At 47.2% G+C, this 19,446-nt stretch overlaps 1 protein-coding gene across 1 annotated transcript; it reads left to right on the top strand.

Moving 5' to 3' along the window:
• The first annotated feature begins 97 nt into the window (after window positions 1–97).
• Window positions 98–16,874, top strand: BANF1 (barrier to autointegration nuclear assembly factor 1). The gene is made up of 3 exons (XM_083374298.1): window positions 98–192; window positions 14,367–14,507; window positions 16,249–16,874. The coding sequence occupies exons 2-3, from the start codon at window positions 14,385–14,387 to the stop codon at window positions 16,393–16,395; spliced, it is 270 nt and encodes an 89-aa protein (XP_083230424.1). The 5' UTR covers window positions 98–192; window positions 14,367–14,384; the 3' UTR covers window positions 16,396–16,874.
• The last annotated feature ends 2,572 nt before the right edge of the window (window positions 16,875–19,446 follow it).

Here is a 19,446-nt window from a genome sequence, read left to right as displayed (position 1 = left end):
CCGAAGGCCATAGAGACTCCTCCGGACGCCTAGAACGCCTCCGGGGCCGTAGAGAAGGCGAGGCCGCCGGAAATCCAGAGCGCCCTTTCGCCTCGGTTGCCTTCGCGCGCAAAGCGGGCCTTGAAGCCGCCGCCCCCGCGACCCGGAAGCAGACTCGCGGCGGCGCGGGAGCGACGGTTGAGGCGCGAGCAGGTGAGAGCCCGGAGGGGGCGGCGGGGCTGTCGCGGCCGCGGGGGGAGGGGGCGCCTCCGCGGGGTCAGAGGTCGACCTGGAAGGGGGGGGAGGGCGCGGGAGGCCGAGCTCGTCGCTAAACGAGGAGGGGGAAGAAATCTCGTCGACGGCTTCTGGGGTCTTCCATGGGGAATTTTATACTGAGCTTTCAAATAATGGTGTACAATTGTGTGTGACTTATACGTACGTGTCTAGGCATATAAAATATGGGCGTGCGTAGGTGTATAGATTAAATGTTTAAAGCTTTATATACGTTGATACAAATCTCTCTTGCCTGCGTATGTTTATTTAATTGTCACATTTATTCGCCGCCTAACTTGCTGCGGGGCGGCCAAGTGAAAAGTGAAAGCTAAACAGAAGTAAAACAGTAGAACAATAAAATAAACAATGAAAGAGAAAATGAGAATACATCAAGAGGATGACAAAAAGATGGATGGCACAATGTGTATGTATAATATATAATTAGTGTGTGTGTGCGTATATATACATACACAATATCTGAGTATGCGTATATAATATGCGGGTGTATAATTAGTGGATGTGTGTGAATCACTGTATGCATGTGTGTGTACATGTGTGTGTGTATATGTGTGTGTGTGTGTGTGTGTGTGTGTGTAAATAAATAAATAAAAAGGTAAAGGTAAAGGTTCCCCTGCACATGCGTGCTAGTCGTTTCCCACTCTAGGGACCGGTGCTCATCTCCATTTCCAAGCCAAAGAGCCAGCGCTTGTCCGAGGACGTCTCCGTGGTCATGTGGCCGGCATGACTAGACGCCAAAGGCGCATGGAACGCTGTTACCTTCCCACCGGAGTGGTCCCTATTTTTCTACTTGCATTTTTACGTGCTTTCGAACTGCTAGGTTGGCAGAAGCTGGGATGAGTAACAGGCGCTCACTCTGCTACGCGGCACTCGGGATTCGACCTGCCAAACTGCCGACCTTCTGATCGACAAGCTCAGCGTCCTAACCCACTGAGCCACCGCGTCCCTTCAAATAAATAAATAGGTAAAGGTAAAGGTTCCCCCGCACATGCGTGCTAGTCATTTCCAACTCAATGATAATATATGTAATTATGTGGGTAATTGTGTGTATGTGGACATATGTGTTTCTGTGCTCTATAAAACAGTGTGTGGTGTGTGCGTTTGTGTGATTGCAGGTTGGGTAGGCTATTTCAGGTGGTCCAGTTTGTAGAACCTCTTTCCAAAAGATAAAGGGAGCAATCTTTGCAAGAGAAGCTGCCTCCCAGGAGGGAGGGGGCTGGGACCAGGACGGAGCCAGAGGGTGCCCTGGGAGGCAAGGTCCGAAAATTACAGGACCCACATTGCTCTGCACTCCAGCCATTAGAGAACTGGGTGCGGCGTTTGGGGCCCTTTGAAGCGTCTGGTTGCCTCCAAAGGCTGCCCCGGCCTTTGAACTTGAGTTTCTGGAGACTTTCCACAAAGGTTATGTAACTGAGCATCGCTGTGGGGGTTGTCATTGAAGTGACTTATGTCCACCTTTATTCTTGAAGGGAGAGAGCATGTAAAGGAGACATAAGCTTAATACTTCTTCAATATCTTCATAAATGACTGAGACGAGGGAATTGAAGGGGAACTCATCAAATTTGCAGGTGACACCAAGCTGGCAGGAGTAGCCAACACTCCAGAAGACAAACTCAGGATCCAAAAAGATCTTGACAAACTGGAACAATGGGCCCTATTTAACAAAATGAGTTCCAAAGTGGAAAAAAGTAAAGTCTTACAATTAGGCAGGAAAAATCAAAGGTACAAGTACAGACTGGGCGAGGATGGCTTAAAAACAGTAACTGTGAGGGACCTGGGAGTCCTAGTGGACGATCACTTGATCATCAGCCAGCCATGTGCAGCAGCCGTCAAAAAAGCTAATACAATCCTGGGTTGTATAAACAGAGGCATAGAATCAAGATCACGTGAAGTATTAGTACCCCTTTATAAAACCTTAGCAAGATCACACTTGGAATATTGTAGCTAATTTTGGTCACCATATCACAAAAACGATGTTGAGGGTGTGGAAAAAATTCAGAGAAGAGCAACTAAAATGACCCAATGCCTGGAGACTAAAACATACGAAGAATGGCTGCGGGACTTGGGTTTGGCTAGTTCAGGGGTAGGCAACCTTGGCTCTTTTATGACTTGTTGCCTACCCCTGACCTATACCATCCCAAGACAAGTGACTTTCTAGCCTCTTCTTAAAAACCTCCAGTGATGGAGCGCCCACGATTTCTGGAGGCAGGTGGTTCCACTGGTTGATTGTCCTCACTGTCAGGAAGTTTCTCCTTAGTTCTAGGTTGCTTCTTTCTTTGGTCAGTTTCCAACCGTTGTTTCTCGTCCTTCCCCCTGGTGCTTTGGTGAATAAGGTGACCCCCTCTTCTATGTGGCAGCCCCTCAAATACTGGAAGACTGTTATCATGTCTCCCCTATTCTTTTCTTTAGACTAGCCCAGGAGTAGGCAACCTTGGCTCTTTTGTGACTGGTGGACTCCCAGAATTCCTCAGCCATCACGGCTCAGCTTGGAAACTCTCCCTTTCCCCTCAGCATGGCTGGCTCAGGAATTCTGGGAGTTGAAGTCCACGAGTCCTAAAAGAGCCAAGGTTGCCTACCCCTGGTATAGGTTCTCCTGCTTGAAGGGGGGCGGGGCTGAAGACCTCCAAGATCCCTTCCAAATCTTTTAACAGGAGTCTAATCTGTGTAGTTTTTAGTGCCTTAATGTCTTAATTACTTTTTACTTGTTTCATAATTTGCAAGCCACCCAGAGTCAGCTCGTGCGCCAGATAGATGGCAGAAAATTTTAATAAATAAATAAATAATAAAAACGAACGAATGAATGAAATAAAAAAAAATACTTGTAAGATGAATAAAAGCAAGAGGAAGCAAAGCCAGCTCAGGAGGGATGGCCAGAGGCAGATCTTTGCATCCAACCGGGTTCTGATTTGTTGCAGCCCCGTTCACTGGTTTGGCCCTGAAGGCAGCTGCATGAGGCCAAAGCTGCACTTTTACCGTTAATAAAAAGCATTTGTGTTTATGTTGGGGAAGAAAAGCATTCAGCCACAATAGCGGGGGGGACGGACTATGGCCCCTTTCTGACCTGTGGGCTTTTTTCAGGCTCACATGCCAGCCCCATGGCTGGCTTAAGGATTGTCCCATGGCTTGGGTTTTCTGCCCTTCTCAGCAAAGTTTTGCAACGTACTGCGGCCATGATGGAGCCTTCCCATTGCAGTCGTATGTCCCAACAAGCGATCCATCAGGTTTTATGACCTTGTTTTGCAGCGCTTGTCAAGCAGATCTGAAGCTAGGGGTGCGGTTTTGCCAAAAACCAGAAATGCATGTGCTAGTCCTCGACTTGTGGCTACTACAGTTGAGCCCCAAATTTCTGTTGCTAAGTGAGACAGCTGTTAAGTGAATTTTGCCCAGTTTACCACCTTCCTGCGGCAGTTGGTTGTTAAGTGAATCTGTCGGCTGCCACCTCAACTCTCGCTTGTGCTTTTCTACCATGTGGTGACAGTCTGCCATGAGCTATGGGGAAGGGAGATGCTTGGGGGGAAAGCGAGAGTAACTGCTGTACCACCACCGCAGCCCCCTTCCCAGACTCTTGCTTCAAGGTCACCCACCTGGGAGAAGAAGGCAGTTGCATACCAGCCTTGGCTTGAAGGGACCATTCTCAAAATGTCTTGCTGGAAAGGGGGAGGGCAGCCATGGGAGGGGAAAGTGGAGCTATAATTTCCTGAGGTGGTCTCTTTCTGTAGGTCCTCTTTGAATGACATACATTTTGCCAGTTATTAACCAATTGTTGATATCTCCTTTAAGTAATACTTCATTAAGTGTTTAAGCTCTAATTTGAGGTAGGCCAGCCAGATATCTGAACAAAAAGCCATGCAATTGATCATTTCTGAGATATGACCGGTGTCAACTGAAAATGAATAAGATGGCCGCAGCCATGCTCATTTTCAAAGTTGACAGAACCATGACATCCCGTTTTTAATCCTTTTCACTGCACTTTTAACTATTTCTGCTGCTGTTACTGGTTTTCCATTTGATTTTTTTTTACTAAATTTATCTTCAGATTCTTTTATCCATCCAGCATTTTATTTTATTTTATTTTATTTTTATATTTCTATTAAATCTATGTAATCCAGATTTAATACTATCTTAAAGGACTATCCTAGATATATAGGATAGTCCTTGACTTCTAATGAAATTCTACCTTTCTCAATAAATGGAGCTGTGGATCTTTCCTATTTATTATTATTATTTATTATTTATTTATTAATTTTATTTGTATACCGCCCTTCTCCTGAAGGACTCAGGGCGGTGAACAGGGCAATGCATGTTAAAAGACAAAATACAAAAATTAAAAGAGATTAAACAGAATGCCCACAACTCTTACAATAAGTTAAAACACAATAAGAAAAGTTAAAACACATTAATAAAACCCAACCCCATCCCATCAGGCCAGGCCAGCTTGTTCGAAGAGGTAAGTCTTTAGATCGCGCCGGAAGGTGTGATTCAGGGTCAGCCTGTGGGTTCGGCAGTTGGGTCGGACGACTCAGAGGAGGAGGAGGGGGGTGTTGAAGAGCTTGCTGAGGGGATTGGACAGCTTGATGAGAGCCCCCAGCCAGGCCCCTCTCATCTGGTCACGATGCAGACCCAGCTGTGTGAGCCTGACAGCCTGGATGAAGATGACCCACAGCTGGCCCTGTTCAAGGACGCCCGACGCAGGAGGCAGTCAATCAGGAGTAAACAGAGGAAGGCAATGGGGCACCTCGGAAGGAGGCAAAGAGAAGCCATGCCCTGAACTGTATAAAAGGGGAATGCGTGGGAGGGCTGGTTTGCTGAAGGCAACCGCTTGGATAGTTCCTGTTTCTTAAAGCTCCTGTTTCTTGGTTCGTGTCTTGTTTGTTTTTGTAGCTATAAATTTGGCAGGCGTAATTCCAGCCTCTTGCCTTCTTGCAAAAGGGGTTGTCCCTGCTTTTTCTGCAGGGCCGGTAGCAGGCTGGTACAGAACAGAAGGAGCGGAGGTCGGGCGCCATCCGGAGCTCAACCGGAAGATGGTTTCATAAATTCGGCGCGCCCACAGAGAAGGCCCTCCCCCTGGGAGCCACCAGTCGGCATTCTTTGACCGGTGGCACCCTGAGGAGGCCCTCTCTGTGGGAGCGCACTGGGCGGAGGGAAGTTGACGCCGGTCGCAGGTCTGACAATCCGGCTTCCCCATTGATTTTCCGTGTCAGAAGGTCACCAAAGGGGATCACGTGACTCCAGGACAGTCCTCATCAGTACGTCTGAATTTGGATCGCGTGACCGCGGGGAGGCTACAACGGTTCGAAGTGTGAAAAATGGTCAGAGGTCACTTTTCTCCGTGCCTTTGTAACTTCGTTTTCAGTCACTAAATGAACTGTTGTAAGTTAAGGACTACCTGTAAGTGCCAGTTTTTGACAACGCTGTTGTAGGGCACAGTCACGTGACTGCAGAAGAGTGTAAATCGCCTTAAATGCTCCCCCGTGTTCCTGAGTTCACGTGACCGTGGAGGTTTCCCAACCATTGGAACTTTGAATCTTGGCTGTCGGTCCCCTTCTCTGGGTCAGTTGTAGTTTGTAACGGTCATTAAGCACATCATAAGTTGAGGACTGCTGTACCCTGTTGATCGCTCCTGCCCTTAAAGTGGTGCGTTGCCCTTTAAACAGAAATCGCCCAAGGAGGTTTGGAAAGTAGCCGAACTGGCCTTATAGTAATCCACAACGGGATGCAGGGAGGTGTAATTGGACTTGAAAGAGTTGCTAGGTGCTGCTTCCTTACACGAGCTTTAAACTTTAACTATGCTGGGCTGGAAGAGGTGTGAAGGAGACTTAGGCAAATGGGAAGGATTGGAAGAAATTCCACGCTCCTATTACTACCTGTGGTTTATCCTTGCATATTGTAGGCAGCCTGTCTTAGCTGTTGTGATTCAGGGTCAGCCTGTGGGTTCGGCAGTTGGGTCGGACGACTCAGAGGAGGAGGAGGGGGGTGTTGAAGACCTTGCTGAGGGGGTTGAAGATCTTGCTGATGATAGCCCTCAGGCAGGCCCCTCCCACTTGGTAACCATGGAGACCCAGCTGTGTGAGCCTGACTGTGGATGAAGATGACCCACAGCTGGCCCTGTTCAAGGACGCCCGACGCAGTCAAGTAGGAGTAAACAGATGAAGGCAATGGGGCTTCTCAGAAGGAGGCAGAGAGAAGCCACGCCCTGAACTCTTTATAAGGGGAATGTGTGGGGAGGGCTGGTTTGCTGAAAGCAACCGCTCGGATAGTGTTTCAAAGCTCCTGTATCTTGGTTCGTGTCTTGTTTGTTTTTGTAGTAATAAATTTGGCAGGCTTTATTCCAGCCTCTTGCCGTTTGTAAAGGGGTTGCCTTTTCTGCAGGGCCGGTAGCAGGCTGGTACAGAACATTAGCTTCAGCTGCATTGAGGCGGGCCAGGTGTTAAAAAAAAGGCCGAGTACCATTCCGAGGTCATCCCACTTGAGGAGCTAATTATCTAGCACAGGGGTTCCCGGCCAGGGTGGGGGTGGGAGTGCGGGACAATATTCCAGAGCAGAGATCTTCCAACTTGGCCCTTTGATGACTTGTGGACTTCAACTTCCAGAATTCCTCAGCCAGCGTGCCTGGCTGAGGGATTCTGGGACTTGAAGTCCACAAGTCATCAAAGGGCCAAGTTGGAAGACCACTGTTCCGGGGCGTGCAAAAACTTGGGTTTTCAAAATTATAGTGTATATGCATAATTTGTTGCGCTTATTTCGAACTTTTGTAAGGGGTGCGAGAATATATCGGAAGCTTTCTAAGAGTGCGGGGTGTAGAAAAGGTTGGGAGCCGCTGGCTAACACAGAGGTGGGCAACTATGGTCCCTTTACAACCTGGGGACTTCAACTCCCAGAGTTCCTGCTGGCTCTGGAACTCTGGGAGTTGAAGTCCATAGGTTGTAAAGGGGCCATAGTTACCCATCCCTAATCCAGCAGATGGTGCTGTTGTGTTACTTTGCTATCTCTCCTGACCACAAGATTGCCTTATTTAGTTGCATTGTCTCTTAAACCCCGCCCCCCCCTCACACACACACACACACACACACACACAAAGAGCTTCTCTTTCTGATACGGTATTAGCACTGTGTGAATGAAAGTGTTTGGAGAGCAGATTTTCAGAAAAAGGGTTTTTTTTGTGAAGCAGCTTTCACAAGAGATCGATGGAACGTTAAGGTGCTTCCAAGCGAAATAGGCAGAATGCATAGATGTCATTATGAAGCCTTATTCATCGGCAGGTTATATAAAAAGAGCTATATGGCATGGAAGCATCCATGCTTGTATGATAGAGAATGCATGCGAGAGAATAGATAGAAAGAGAAGCAGAGCTAGAACAAAAGAAGCAGCCCCTGGGCAGAGGTATTTATGGGGGGTCTCGGCCCCTCCCTAGCCATAAAACTCTCTCGCCAATGGGGCTGCTGCAGGGGAGCAAAGAAGCCTCTTTGCTCCATCTGATGACCTATTTGGGGAACTGCCATGGCTGGCACAAAACATGTAACATTTTTAATGCATTTTTATAGCACCCATATACTGCCAGACCCATGTGAATTGTGACCGTTTTTCTCTTGCAGCATCCCCATGGCCGCGTGATTAAAATTCAAGCGCTTGGCTGACTCATACCTATGACGGTCGCAGTGTCCTGGGATCGTGGGGTCCCCTTTTTGCGACCTTCTGACAAGCAAAGTCAGTGAGGAACTCAAATTCACTAACAACCGCTGTAGTTACTAACTTTAACTACAGTGATTCACTTAACAATTGCAGCAAGAACGGTCATAAAACGAGGCAAAGCTCACTTAACAGCTGTCTTGCTAGCAATGGAAACTTTGGAATCAGTTGTGATTGTGTGTCGAGGACTACCTGTGCACACAGTGGATGGATTCTGCCTAGGATGGCTGGTCCTGCACCTACAGGAAGTCCTCGACTTATGACCACAATTGAGCCCAAAATTTCTGTTGGTAAGTGAGACAGTTATTTTGCCCATTTTACAATTTTCGTGCCACAGTTCTGAAGTGAATTCCTGCCATTGTTAGGCTAGTCGCACAGCTGTTGTGTAAATTTGGCTTCCCCGCTGACTTTGCTGGTCTGAAGGTCACAAGAGGGGATCACGTGACCCCAGGACACTGCAGCTGTCATAAATACGAGTCAGTTGCCAAGTGTCTGACTTTTGATCATGTGACCACAGTGTGGTGGCTACAGAGGTATCTGTGAAACACAGTTACGTCCCTTTTTCCAGCGCCGTTGTAACTTCGAACGGTCGCTAAATGACCTGTTGTACTTTACTGCTGTACTTAACTGCTAAGTAACAGAAGCCTTTTTTAGGTAACTCTTGGCACCTTGTGCACTGACACTTCAAAGCCTCTTACATGAACCCGGCGGAGAAAGAGACATTTAGCATCCCTTGCATTTTTCCATTTAGTTTCCAGACGCAGCCCCACCTCAATTGTCCTGTAGTAGCCTCACACCTTAGTCACATCGCTGTGCTGTTTTCTCACACGACCTGGCCGTGTGTGTTCTTCTTCCTTAACTAATTTTGAGCTAAATTGTTCCTGCCGTCTCTTTTTTCCGCTTTTCCAAAGGGAAGTCGGTAAAACTGGTTGTAGAGACAAAAGCTCGCCTGTGTAAACTTAGTCGATGACAGAGACACGGCGCAGCTTCTGATATTAACAGGTTGGAATTAGTAACCGTGTCGCTGCCAGTGTTTTATGTTTGAAAGCAGTTTGCTTTTCCAACTTCCAAAAATCATAACGTTGCAATACACGTCAGAGATCGTGTATTGCAACCCCCCTGGCTGAGTGCAGGATCTTACTGGATCAGGGGTCTCCAGACTTGGCCACTTTAAGATGTGTGGACTTTAGTTCCCAGAATTCCTCAGCCAGCAAGGTGAAGCCCACAAAAGCTGCCAAATTTGGAGAGCCCTGTGTTAGAGAATAATTTGATTTATGCTCAGGATAATCATTAAACTCTTGGTATTTCCCATTATAGGGGGTCCTCGACTTACGGCCAGAATTGAGCCCAAAATTTCCATTCCTTAGCAAGACAGTTAAGTGGGTTTTGTCCCATTTTATGACTTTTTTGCCACAGCTGTTAAGTGAATCACTGCAGTTGTTAACTTAGTAACACGGTAGATGAGTAAATAAGAGGGATCTCGGAGTCTTAGTGGACAATCAATTAAACATGGGCCAACAGTGTGTGGCGGCAGCCAAAAAAGCCAGTGCAATCCTAGGTTGCATTAACAGAGGGATTCTATTACGTGAGGTGCTAACACCGCTCTATAAAGCCTTAGTAAGACCACACCTAGAATACTGGACCCAGTTTTGGTCACCACGTTATAAAAAAGTGGGGGGGAAGTGCAGAGAAGAGCAACAAAGACGATCAGGGGACTGGATGCTAAAACATACGAAGAATGGTTGCAAGAACTGGGCATGGCCAGTCTAGTGAAGAGAAGGACCAGGGGAGACACGACAGCAATGATCCAATATCTGAGGGGCTGCCACAGAGAGGAGGGGGCAGCCTATTTTCCAAAGCAGCTAAAGGCCAGACATGGAATAACGGATGGAAACTGATCAAGGAGAAATTCAACCTCGAAATAAGGAGAGATTTTTCTGAGAACAATCAACCAGTGGAACAGCTTGTCTTCCGAAGGGCTTTTCAACCTTTTCACAGATTGCACCACTTTTAGGACATGACAATATTTGAGCACCGCCAGTGCTTAGCAAGGTGTCAAAAATTTGATGACTAAAAAAAAGGGGGCGGATTTTGGGTTTTACTGATTAGATTCATTTGTTGTTATAGAAATGGCTAGTTTATAATAATATGGAAAAGTAAAAAGTTGAGGTTCGCTGTTAATGCTTCCTTTCACTGCAACAGAGGAGATTGTTATTTTTCCCTTCCCCCCCTTTCCTCCCCACTGTGTCCTATTTGCTTTTGTATTTTTGTATTTTATTCTATAATCTCATAAACTTGCAAACTAGGAAAAAAGGGGGGAAAGTACCAGTTTTAATTTCTTTGGTGGCTGTTCCTTTGCTGAATCACTTTCTCTTTGCACTAACAAATGTATGATGAATTTATCCATGTTTATTTATATGCACCACTACCAGCTAGGTCAGGGGGTCTTGAAACTTGGCACTTTTAAGACTTGTGGACTTCAACTCCCAGAATTCCTCAGCCCTCATGGCTGGTTGAGGAATTCTGGGAGTTGAAGTCCACAGGTCTTAAAGTTGCTAAGTCTGTGGACCCCTGAGCTAGCTGGTTGGCTGGCCCTTCTTAGCTCTCCTTCCACAGTGTAGTAAGAATGCACACACACCCAATCCCTTCCCTGTACCCTTAAATACACAGTAATCAAGTGCAAAGCAAGAAAATAAGGAAACACAAACTCAGTTGTTGTTGTTTGTTTTCCTCTTTAAGCTGCCTCAGGGGTGTCACGTGTCACAATGTTGAAATCCCAGACAGGATGGCTCTGCCGAAAAGCTTTAGCTTTAAATTAAGCCAGTTTACCTTCAAAGAAAACTTGCCACAGACACTCAATTAAAGGGGGTAAAACTAATTACATTTGTTTAAAGGGATTAAACCTTTCCTCTTGTCTTTTTCCCCCTTCCCCCACCCAAACCAGGTTCTTTTATAGCCTCTCCTCTCTCCCCCTCCCCTTTTTTCTTCAGTTCACCTCCAGCTCCGAGCTGCTTCTGGAAGTGCCAATCAGCTGGAACCAATCCCTCTCCCTCATTCCCCTCCCCCCCTACACTTGGCTAGCAGTTGCGTACCACCTGCCACGTGACAAAGTACCGCTGGTGGTACACATACCACTGGTTGAAAAGCCCTGGACTAGATGACCTACAAGGTCCCTTCCAACTCTGCTAGTCTAGTCTAGTCTATTCTATTCTAATTTTCTTAGTCTATTCTATTCTGTTCTTATTCCTATTCCTATTCTAATCTCTCAATTCTATTCTATTCTATTCTATTCTAATTTTCTGAGTTTATTCTATTCTATTCTAATTTTCTTAGTCTATTCTATTCTATTCTATTCTATTCTTATTCCTATTCCTATTCTAATCTCTCTTAATTCTATTCTATTCTATTCTATTCTATTCTATTCTATTCTATTCTATTTTTCTTAGTTTATTCTATTCTATTCTATTATTCTATTCTATTCTATTCTAATTTTCTTAGTCTATTCTATTCCTATTCCTATTCCTATTCTATTTCTATTCTATTCTATTCTATTCTATTCTATTCTATTCTATTCTATTCTATTCTATTCTATTCTATTCTATTCTATTCTATTCTATTCTATTCTATGGTAAAGGTAAAGGTTCCCCCGCATATGCATGCTAGTCGTTTCCGACTCTAGGGGCCGGTGCTCATCTCCGTTTCAAAGCCGAAGAGCCAGCGCTTGTCCGAGGACGTCTCCGTGGTCATGTGGCCGGCATGACTAGACACCAAAGGTGCACGGAGCGCTGTTACCTTCCCACTGTAGTGGTCCCTATTTTTCTACTTGCATTTTTACGTGCTTTCGAACTGCTAGGTTGGCAGAAGCTGGGACGAGTAACAGGCGCTCACTCTGTTACGCGGCACTCGGGATTCGACCCGCCAAACTGCCGATCTTCTGATCGACAAGCTCAGCGTGCTAACCCGCTGAGCCACCGCGTCCCTTCTATTCTATTCTATTCTAAATCTGGCTTCCTCATTGACTTTGCTTGTCAGAAGGTCGCAGAAGGTGATCATGTGACCCTGGGACACAGCAAAGGTTGTAAATACGAGCCAGTGGCCAAGTATCTGAACTTTGATCACGTGACCACGGGGATGCTGCAGTAGTTGCAAGCGTGAAAAAATGGTCATAAGTTACTTCTTTCAGTGCTGTTGCAACCTCGAACTGTCGCTAAATGAACTGTTGTAAGTCAAGCACTACCTCTGTAAGTAGAGCCTGGTCAAGACATTCCTAAGTTCCTTAACAAATGGTTAGCAATATTTATCTTAGGGTTTTAACGTTTTTAATGCTGTAAGCCACCCAGAATCTTTTTGAAATGAGATGGTTGGCAAATAAATTTAATAAATAAATTAATAGTAAAATATATAAATAAGAAACTAGGTCAGGTGAATCAGGTCAGCCTGAATGCCAGTGCTATTAGCCACTGACACGGGATAGGCTCTTACCTGTTGAAACAGGCCCTCTGCCCGCTCAGTCAGGTGATTCTTAGTAAAGTTGAACAGCAGAGATCTTAGAACAGAGCTGAACCGGGACTCCACTTGTTACTCGTTTCCCTTGTGCAGATAATTATGATCCCTTGGAATATCTTCTGTTCATGAGAATGTATCCTGGATGCTTTGCTGATGTCAGGGTATATTATGTCCATGGTGTACCCTTTATCTATTAAGCTAGCTGCTGTATAGATATGGCAACCTGGTTAGTCAGGCCTGATTTGTTTATGCCAAACCCAGACTGGCCCTTGATCTTGTTGTCCAGGGGTCACCAATATGCCACTTAATCATCTGCTGAAGGATTTGAACTTCAAGCTGACATACTTTTCCTGGTCCTCTTCCTTCCTACTTTTGAAAATGGGAGATAATTGTATTTGCTCTCCTGCAGTCCCCTCACAGGTTCTCTTGAGAGTTCTCAAAGATTGTACTTGGCAGATTGGCTGTCACCTCTACTAGCTCCTTCAGGATTTTTTTTTATTTTTTTATTTTAATTCCATTTACCGTATATCCCGCCCTTCTCCTAAGACTCAGGGCGGCTTACAAGCTTAGCAGTAGCCTTCATTCTATGTATATGCCTGCTTATTAGGGCTTTCACACACACCCCAGCGGCATTATTACAAAGTCAGCTTAATTGCTCCCAACAATCTGGGTCCTCATTTTACCTACCTGGGAAGGATGGAAGGCTGAGTCAACCTTGAGCCTGGTGGGACTCGAACCTGCACTAATTGCAGGCAACTGGTGTTACTTAAGGAGGCATTAGCCCACTGCTCCACCAAGGATGACGTTCATCTGAGACTAGAATGTGTTTAAATTAAGTAAGTAAGTTCTCCTTGTCTGTCCCGAGCTGTTCCTCTTTTTCTAATGGCACAATTGCATCCTGTCAAGCTTTGTTTCCTTTCTGAGATCAGACAAAAAATCGGGATTAAATCGGGGGTGGGCAGCTACGACCCCTTTACAACCGGTAGACTTCAACTCCCACAAGTCCTGAGCCAGCACCAGATGCTGTCTTAGTTCATGGCTTGACTGCCATTCTGCTAAGCTACGCCTCACACACCGACCGCCTGAGTTGAGTAACGGGCGGATGGAGCAACGGGGCAGGCAGGGAAACCGGAGGAATGGAAACCAAGCTGGGCTGTCCCGTGAGAAGCACCCGTGTCCTGAGGTCGTGCGGAAGGAATGCGGAATCAGCAAGCCCGCGAAATGAGGGACTGTTACCCAAACAATGTATGAGAACCTCATTGGACTGTCACTGACAGCCAGGCGAAAGGGAAAGTTAGCTGTGACTTTTGCACAGGAAAACCTCAGATCGAGCTTTGCTTCTGCTGTGACCACTTTGGCTCTAGTAAAATGTGTAGTTGTAGTAGTAGTAGTAGTAGTAGTAGTAATTAGTAGTAGTTGGAAGGGACCTTGGAGGTCATCTAGTCCAGCCCCCTGCTCAAGCAGGAAACTCTGTACCATCCTGGACAAATTGTTATCCAATCTCTTTTTAAAAACCTCCAGTGTTGGAGCATTCACCACCTCTGGAGGCAGGTTGTTCCACTGGTTAATTGTCCTCACTGTCAGAAAATTTCTCCTTAGTTCTAGGTTGCTTCTCTCTTTGGTTAGTTTCCATCCGTTGCTTCTTGTCCTGCTTTCAGGTGCTTTGGAGAATAGCTTGACTGCCTCTTCTTTGGGGCAGCCCCTGAGAGATTGGAAGACTGCTATCATGTCACCCCTCACCCTTCTCTTCGTTAAACTACACATACCCAATTCCAGCAGCCGTTCCTTATATGTTTTAGTCTCCAGTCCCCCGATCATCTTGGTTGCTCTTCTCTGTCTGGGCTCAATGTGCGCCAGGAGCCTTTCTTGTCTAACTGCTACTTGATCTCTTGTTTCCCGGCCAGGTCAGGGCAGCAGCCGACATGACGACCAGCCAGAAGCACCGGAACTTTGTGGCCGAGCCGATGGGCGAGAAGCCGGTTGGCACTTTAGCGGGGATCGGAGATGTCCTTGGCAAGAAGCTGGAAGACAAAGGGTTTGACAAGGTACCCTTCGACCCCTTAACTCTGAAAGCCAATCCTGGATTCTGCAGATGGAGAAAGGCTGACGCTGTTTCCTTTTCCTGGATAAATCGTTTTGAGCCCTCGAGAAATTTTAGTGGCGTCCCTCTAACTTTGGAGGGAGCAGCCTCGCTTCTCTGTGGTCTGCCCCACGCTGAGAGTTGATTGTGCCCCAACCAGAGGCCAGCCTGAGAGACCTAGAACTAAGCAAGAGACCCGGATTGGTCAATGCTCCCCCCTTCCTGCCCGCAGCTCCCCCCCACCCCACCCTCAAGGGACACACGGGGTAGACGTGTAGTTGCCCCATTTCCAGTGCCAATTTCTTTAATAAATTCCTAATAGTCGGACATAGGTGGCTCTGGGTGACTTCCGACCTTTAAAAGTCCTCTGCATAATAAAGAGCTGTTTAAAAAAACTCAGCCACCCTTCAAGGCAGGGATAACACAATCAAATCAGCCACTTGATTGGCTCCTCTCCATTTGGGGTCCCCAGGAGGTCACTGGTGGAACCATGTTTTTAGGGCCTTTTGGAAAAGCAGCAGGGTGGGGCCAAGGTGCCTAAGGCAGGACTAGAACTCACCGTCTCCTGGTGATTGGCCTAAAGTGGCCCAGCCGGCTTTCATGCCTAAGGCAGGACTAGAACTCACCGTCTCCTGGTGATTGGCCCAAAGTCACCCAGCCGGCTTTCATGCCTAAGGCAGGACTAGAACTCACCGTCTCCTGGTGATTGGCCCAAAGTCACCCAGCCGGCTTTCATGCCTAAGGCAGGACTAGAACTCACCGTCTCCTGGTGATTGGCCCAGAGTCACCCCGCTGGCTTTCATGCCTAAGGCAGGACTAGAACTCACCGTCTCCTGGTGATTGGCCTAAAGTGGCCCAGCCGGCTTTCATGCCTAAGGCAGGACTAGAACTCACCGTCTCCTGGTGATTGGCCCAAAGTCACCCAGCCGGCTTTCATGCCTAAGGCAGGACTAGAACTCACCGTCTCCTGGTGATTGGCCCAAAGTCACCCAGCCGGCTTTCATGCCTAAGGCAGGACTAGAACTCACCGTCTCCTGGTGATTGGCCCAGAGTCACCCCGCTGGCTTTCATGCCTAAGGCAGGACTAGAACTCACCGTCTCCTGGTGATTAGCCCAGTGTCACCCAGCCGGCTTTCATGCCTAAGGCAGGACTAGAACTCACCGTCTCCTGGTGATTGGCTCAAAGTCACCCAGTTGGCTTTCATGCCTAAGGCAGGACTAGAACTCACCGTCTCCTGGTGATTGGCCCAGAGTCACCCAGCCGGCTTTCATGCCTAAGGCAGGACTAGAACTCACCGTCTCCTGGTGATTGAGCCAAAGTCACCTAGCTGGCTTTCGTACCTTAGGCAGAATTAGAACTTAAGTTTAAGTTAAGTTTAAGTTTATTGAATTTATATACCGCCCTTTTCCCGTAGGACTCAGGGCGGTTTACAAAGTATTTAAAAACATCAATACAATACAGGAATTAAAAACAGTTAAAATAACTGTTAAAATAACTCACAGTCAAAGGCTGAGAACTTTGCTGCTCTGTTGGGCTTCACAGTTCTGGGGTACCAGAACCTTTATTTACTTACTAAATGTATTTATTGACTTGCTAAGTTTCTCTGCTGCCCATCTCACTCTCCGTAGCTTTCTTTTACGCTGTGACACCGGTCCCTCTTACTCACTGCCTTGCCTTTCTTTCCTTTTCCCTCCCTTGAACCCAGGCCTACGTAGTGCTGGGCCAGTTCTTAGTGCTGAAGAAGGACGAAGACCTCTTCCGCGAGTGGCTGAAGGACACGTGCGGAGCCAACGCCAAACAATCCAGAGACTGCTACGGGTGCCTGCGCGAGTGGTGCGATGCCTTCTTGTGAGGGCTGCGGGTCGAAGCCGGGTGGGGCTCCGAGGGCTTCTGGGGGTAGCTGGCGGCTGATCCGTCCTCCTCCGCAGAAGCTCCCTCTCGGCTTTGCAGCCTGCACAGGGCTGCTTTCCGGATTTCCCTCTGAATCCGAGACAAAAACGATTGCGCCTTTTTAATGTCCCTCAACTTCTGCCCTCCGAAGAGGATGTTCGGAAGGGTGCCGTGTTCCAGTCTCGTCCCCTGACCGGTTCCCCCCCTTTTGTAGTGCCCTCTGTTGGATCCTTCCTTAACGCTTCCCACGCTGAATTCTCGACCTTCAGTTTAACTTCAGTTTAACTTCCAAAATCGAGATTTGTCCTATGAAAATTGGCGGAGACGTTCTTGGTCTCTTCTCAGGCCTCTGGGTCACGTGATGCCAGCCTGGCTGAAGGTCAGGAACCCAAGTAATGCCACGTTTTTAAATCAATAAAAACCAGCTGTGTTTAATATTCAGAGGCGCTTGAAAGTCATTGCGGAAGGCGGGTTCTGCCTGAGGGTTACTAGAAGAGCTGTGGGTTGGGGGTGGATCTCGGGTGGGGGGATATGTGGCAAGTCTGCCTCCCCCTCCCGCATCACTAACTGAGTTGAAAGTAAGTTCAGGAGTTGCTCTCAATCTCACCGTACAATAAATGACATAAGTCATTTATGAAGATATTGAAAAGTATCGGACCTGATACAGCACTTTGGGGTACCCCACTGCTTGCTTCCCTCTATATGGATGTATCTGTCCTTGGCAACTTTTAAGACTTGTCGACTTCAACTCCCATACTAGCTGGCTGGGGAATTCTGGGAGTTGAAGTCCACAAGCGTTAAAGTTGCCAAGGACGGAACTACGTCCATAGAGAGGGAAGTAAGCAGTGGGGTACCCCAAAGTTCTGTATTGCAGAGGTCCCCAACCTTTTGGGCACCAGGGACCGGTTCCGTTCCATTGTTTTGCAGACCGGAGAGTGTGTGGTTTTGTGCACTGCCTGCATCTTGTGCACTGACACGTCAAAGCCTCTTACATGAACCCGGCGGAGAAAGAGACATTTAGCATCCCTTGCATTTTCCCATTTAGTTTCCAGACGCAGCCCCACCTAAATTGCCCTGTAGTAGCCTCACACCTTAGTCACATCGCTGTGCTGTTTTCTCACACGACCTGGCCGTGTGTGTTGAAGCCCTTCTTCCTTAATTAATTTTGAGCTAAATTGTTCCTGCCGTCTGTTTTTTCCGCTTCCCCAAAGGGAAGTCAGTAAAACCGGTTGTAGAGACAAAAGCTCTGCAATGGCTAGTTTATAATATGGAAAAGTAAAAAGTTGAGGTTCAGTGTTAATGCTTCTTTCTACTGCAACAGAGGAAATTGTTATTTTTCCCTTCCCCCCTCCCTTCCCCCCCTTTCCTCCCCACTGTGTCCTATTTGCTTTTGTATTTTTGTATTTTATTCTATAATCTCATAAACTATTAAAGGTAAAGTTTCCCCCGCACATGCGTGCTAGTCGTTTCCGACTCTAGGGGCCGGTGCTCGTCTCCGTTTCAAAGCCAAAGAGCCGGCGCTTGTCCGAGGACGTCTCCGTGGTCATGTGGCCGGCATGACTGGACGCCAAAGGTGCACGGAACGCTGTTACCTTCCCACCGGAGTGGTCCCTATTTTTCTACTTGCGTTTTTACGTGCTTTCGAACTGCTAGGTGGGCAGAAGCTGGGACAAGTAACAGGCGCTCACTCTGCTACGCGGCAGTCGGCATTTGACCCGCCAAACTGCCGACCTTCTGATTGACAAGCTCAGCGTCCTAACCCACTGAGCCACCACGTCCCTTAATAAACTTGTAATAAACTGTTACAAACTAGAAGTTTTTTAAAGATGGGGCTTAGCTTTTTTGTGTGGCCCACATGCTGGCATGCTGCAGCCTGGTACTGGTCCACAGACCGGGGGGGGGGGGGGGTTGGGGACCCTTGCTGTATCGGGTCCAATACTTTTCAGTATCTTCATAAATGATTTAGATGATGGAATAGAAAGGGAACTCATCAAATTTGCAGATGACATTAAGCTGGCAGGAGTTGCCAACTCCTTCGATGATATGCTCATGATCCAGAGGGATCTTGACAGGCTTGAACCCTGCGCCCTATCTAACAAAATGAAAAACAATGTAGAGAAAAGTAAAGTCTTGCACTTAGGCAAGGAAAGCTAACTGTGCAGGTACAGACTAGGTAAAACTTGCCAGTAACTGGGAAGGACCTCGGAGTCCTAGTGGACAATCACTTAAATGTGTGCCAACAATCCTACTCTGCATTAATAGAGCGATAGAATCAAGATCACGTGGAGGGTTAGTACTGCTTTAGAAGGCCTTGGTAAGACCACACTTGGAGTATTGCATCCGCTTTTGGTCAAAAGGTTGAGACTCTAGAAAAAAGAGTGCAGAGAAGAGCAACAAAGATGATTAGGGGACTGGAGGCTAAAACATACAACTGTTACGGGAATTGGGTAGGTCTAGTTCAAGAGTCTTCAAACTTGGCCCTTTTATGACTCGTGGACTTCAACTCCCAGAATTCCTCAGCCAGGCGCGCTGGCTGAGGAATTCTGGCAGTTGAAGTCTACAAGTCATAAAAGGGCCAAGTTTGAAGACCCCTGGTCTAGTTTAATGAAGAGAAGGGCCAAGGGGTGACACGATAGCATCTTCCAATATTTGAGGAACTCCTATGAAGATGGGGGGAGGGGTCAAACTAATTCCCAAAGCACCAAAAAAGCTAGTCAAGAAGTGATGGAAACTAACCAAGAAGCAACCTAGAGAAATTTCCTGACAGTTGAAAACGATCAGTGGAACTGCTTCCCTCACTGGAGGCTTTTAAGAAGAGACTGGAATAAGGATTCCTGTTTGGGCAGGGGTTGGGCTAGAAGACCTCCAAGGCCCCTTCCAGCCCTCTGATTCTGTGTTTTAAGTATGGACGCCCCTGCTCCCAACTGTGGTCTCTGGCTCCTCTGGAATGCAGTCCCCACCCCACCCCACCCCGCCGCCTCCTCCTGGAATCCGGACTAGATTCCACCGCAAA

This window comes from Vipera ursinii, assembly GCF_947247035.1.
Source record: "Vipera ursinii genome assembly, chromosome: 15".
Taxonomy (NCBI): domain Eukaryota; kingdom Metazoa; phylum Chordata; class Lepidosauria; order Squamata; family Viperidae; genus Vipera; species Vipera ursinii.
Note: the sequence above shows the minus strand (reverse complement) of the source record. Positions and strands in the feature narration are given on the sequence as shown.

Excerpts from the sequence above, each read along its gene's own strand:
- BANF1 (XM_083374298.1), top strand. The coding sequence starts at position 14,385 with ATGACGACCAGCCAGAAGCACCGGAACTTTGTGGCCGAGCCGATGGGC. Across the intron at positions 14,508-16,248 it reads AAGACAAAGGGTTTGACAAG|GCCTACGTAGTGCTGGGCCA; the intron begins GTACCCTTCGAC and ends CCTTGAACCCAG.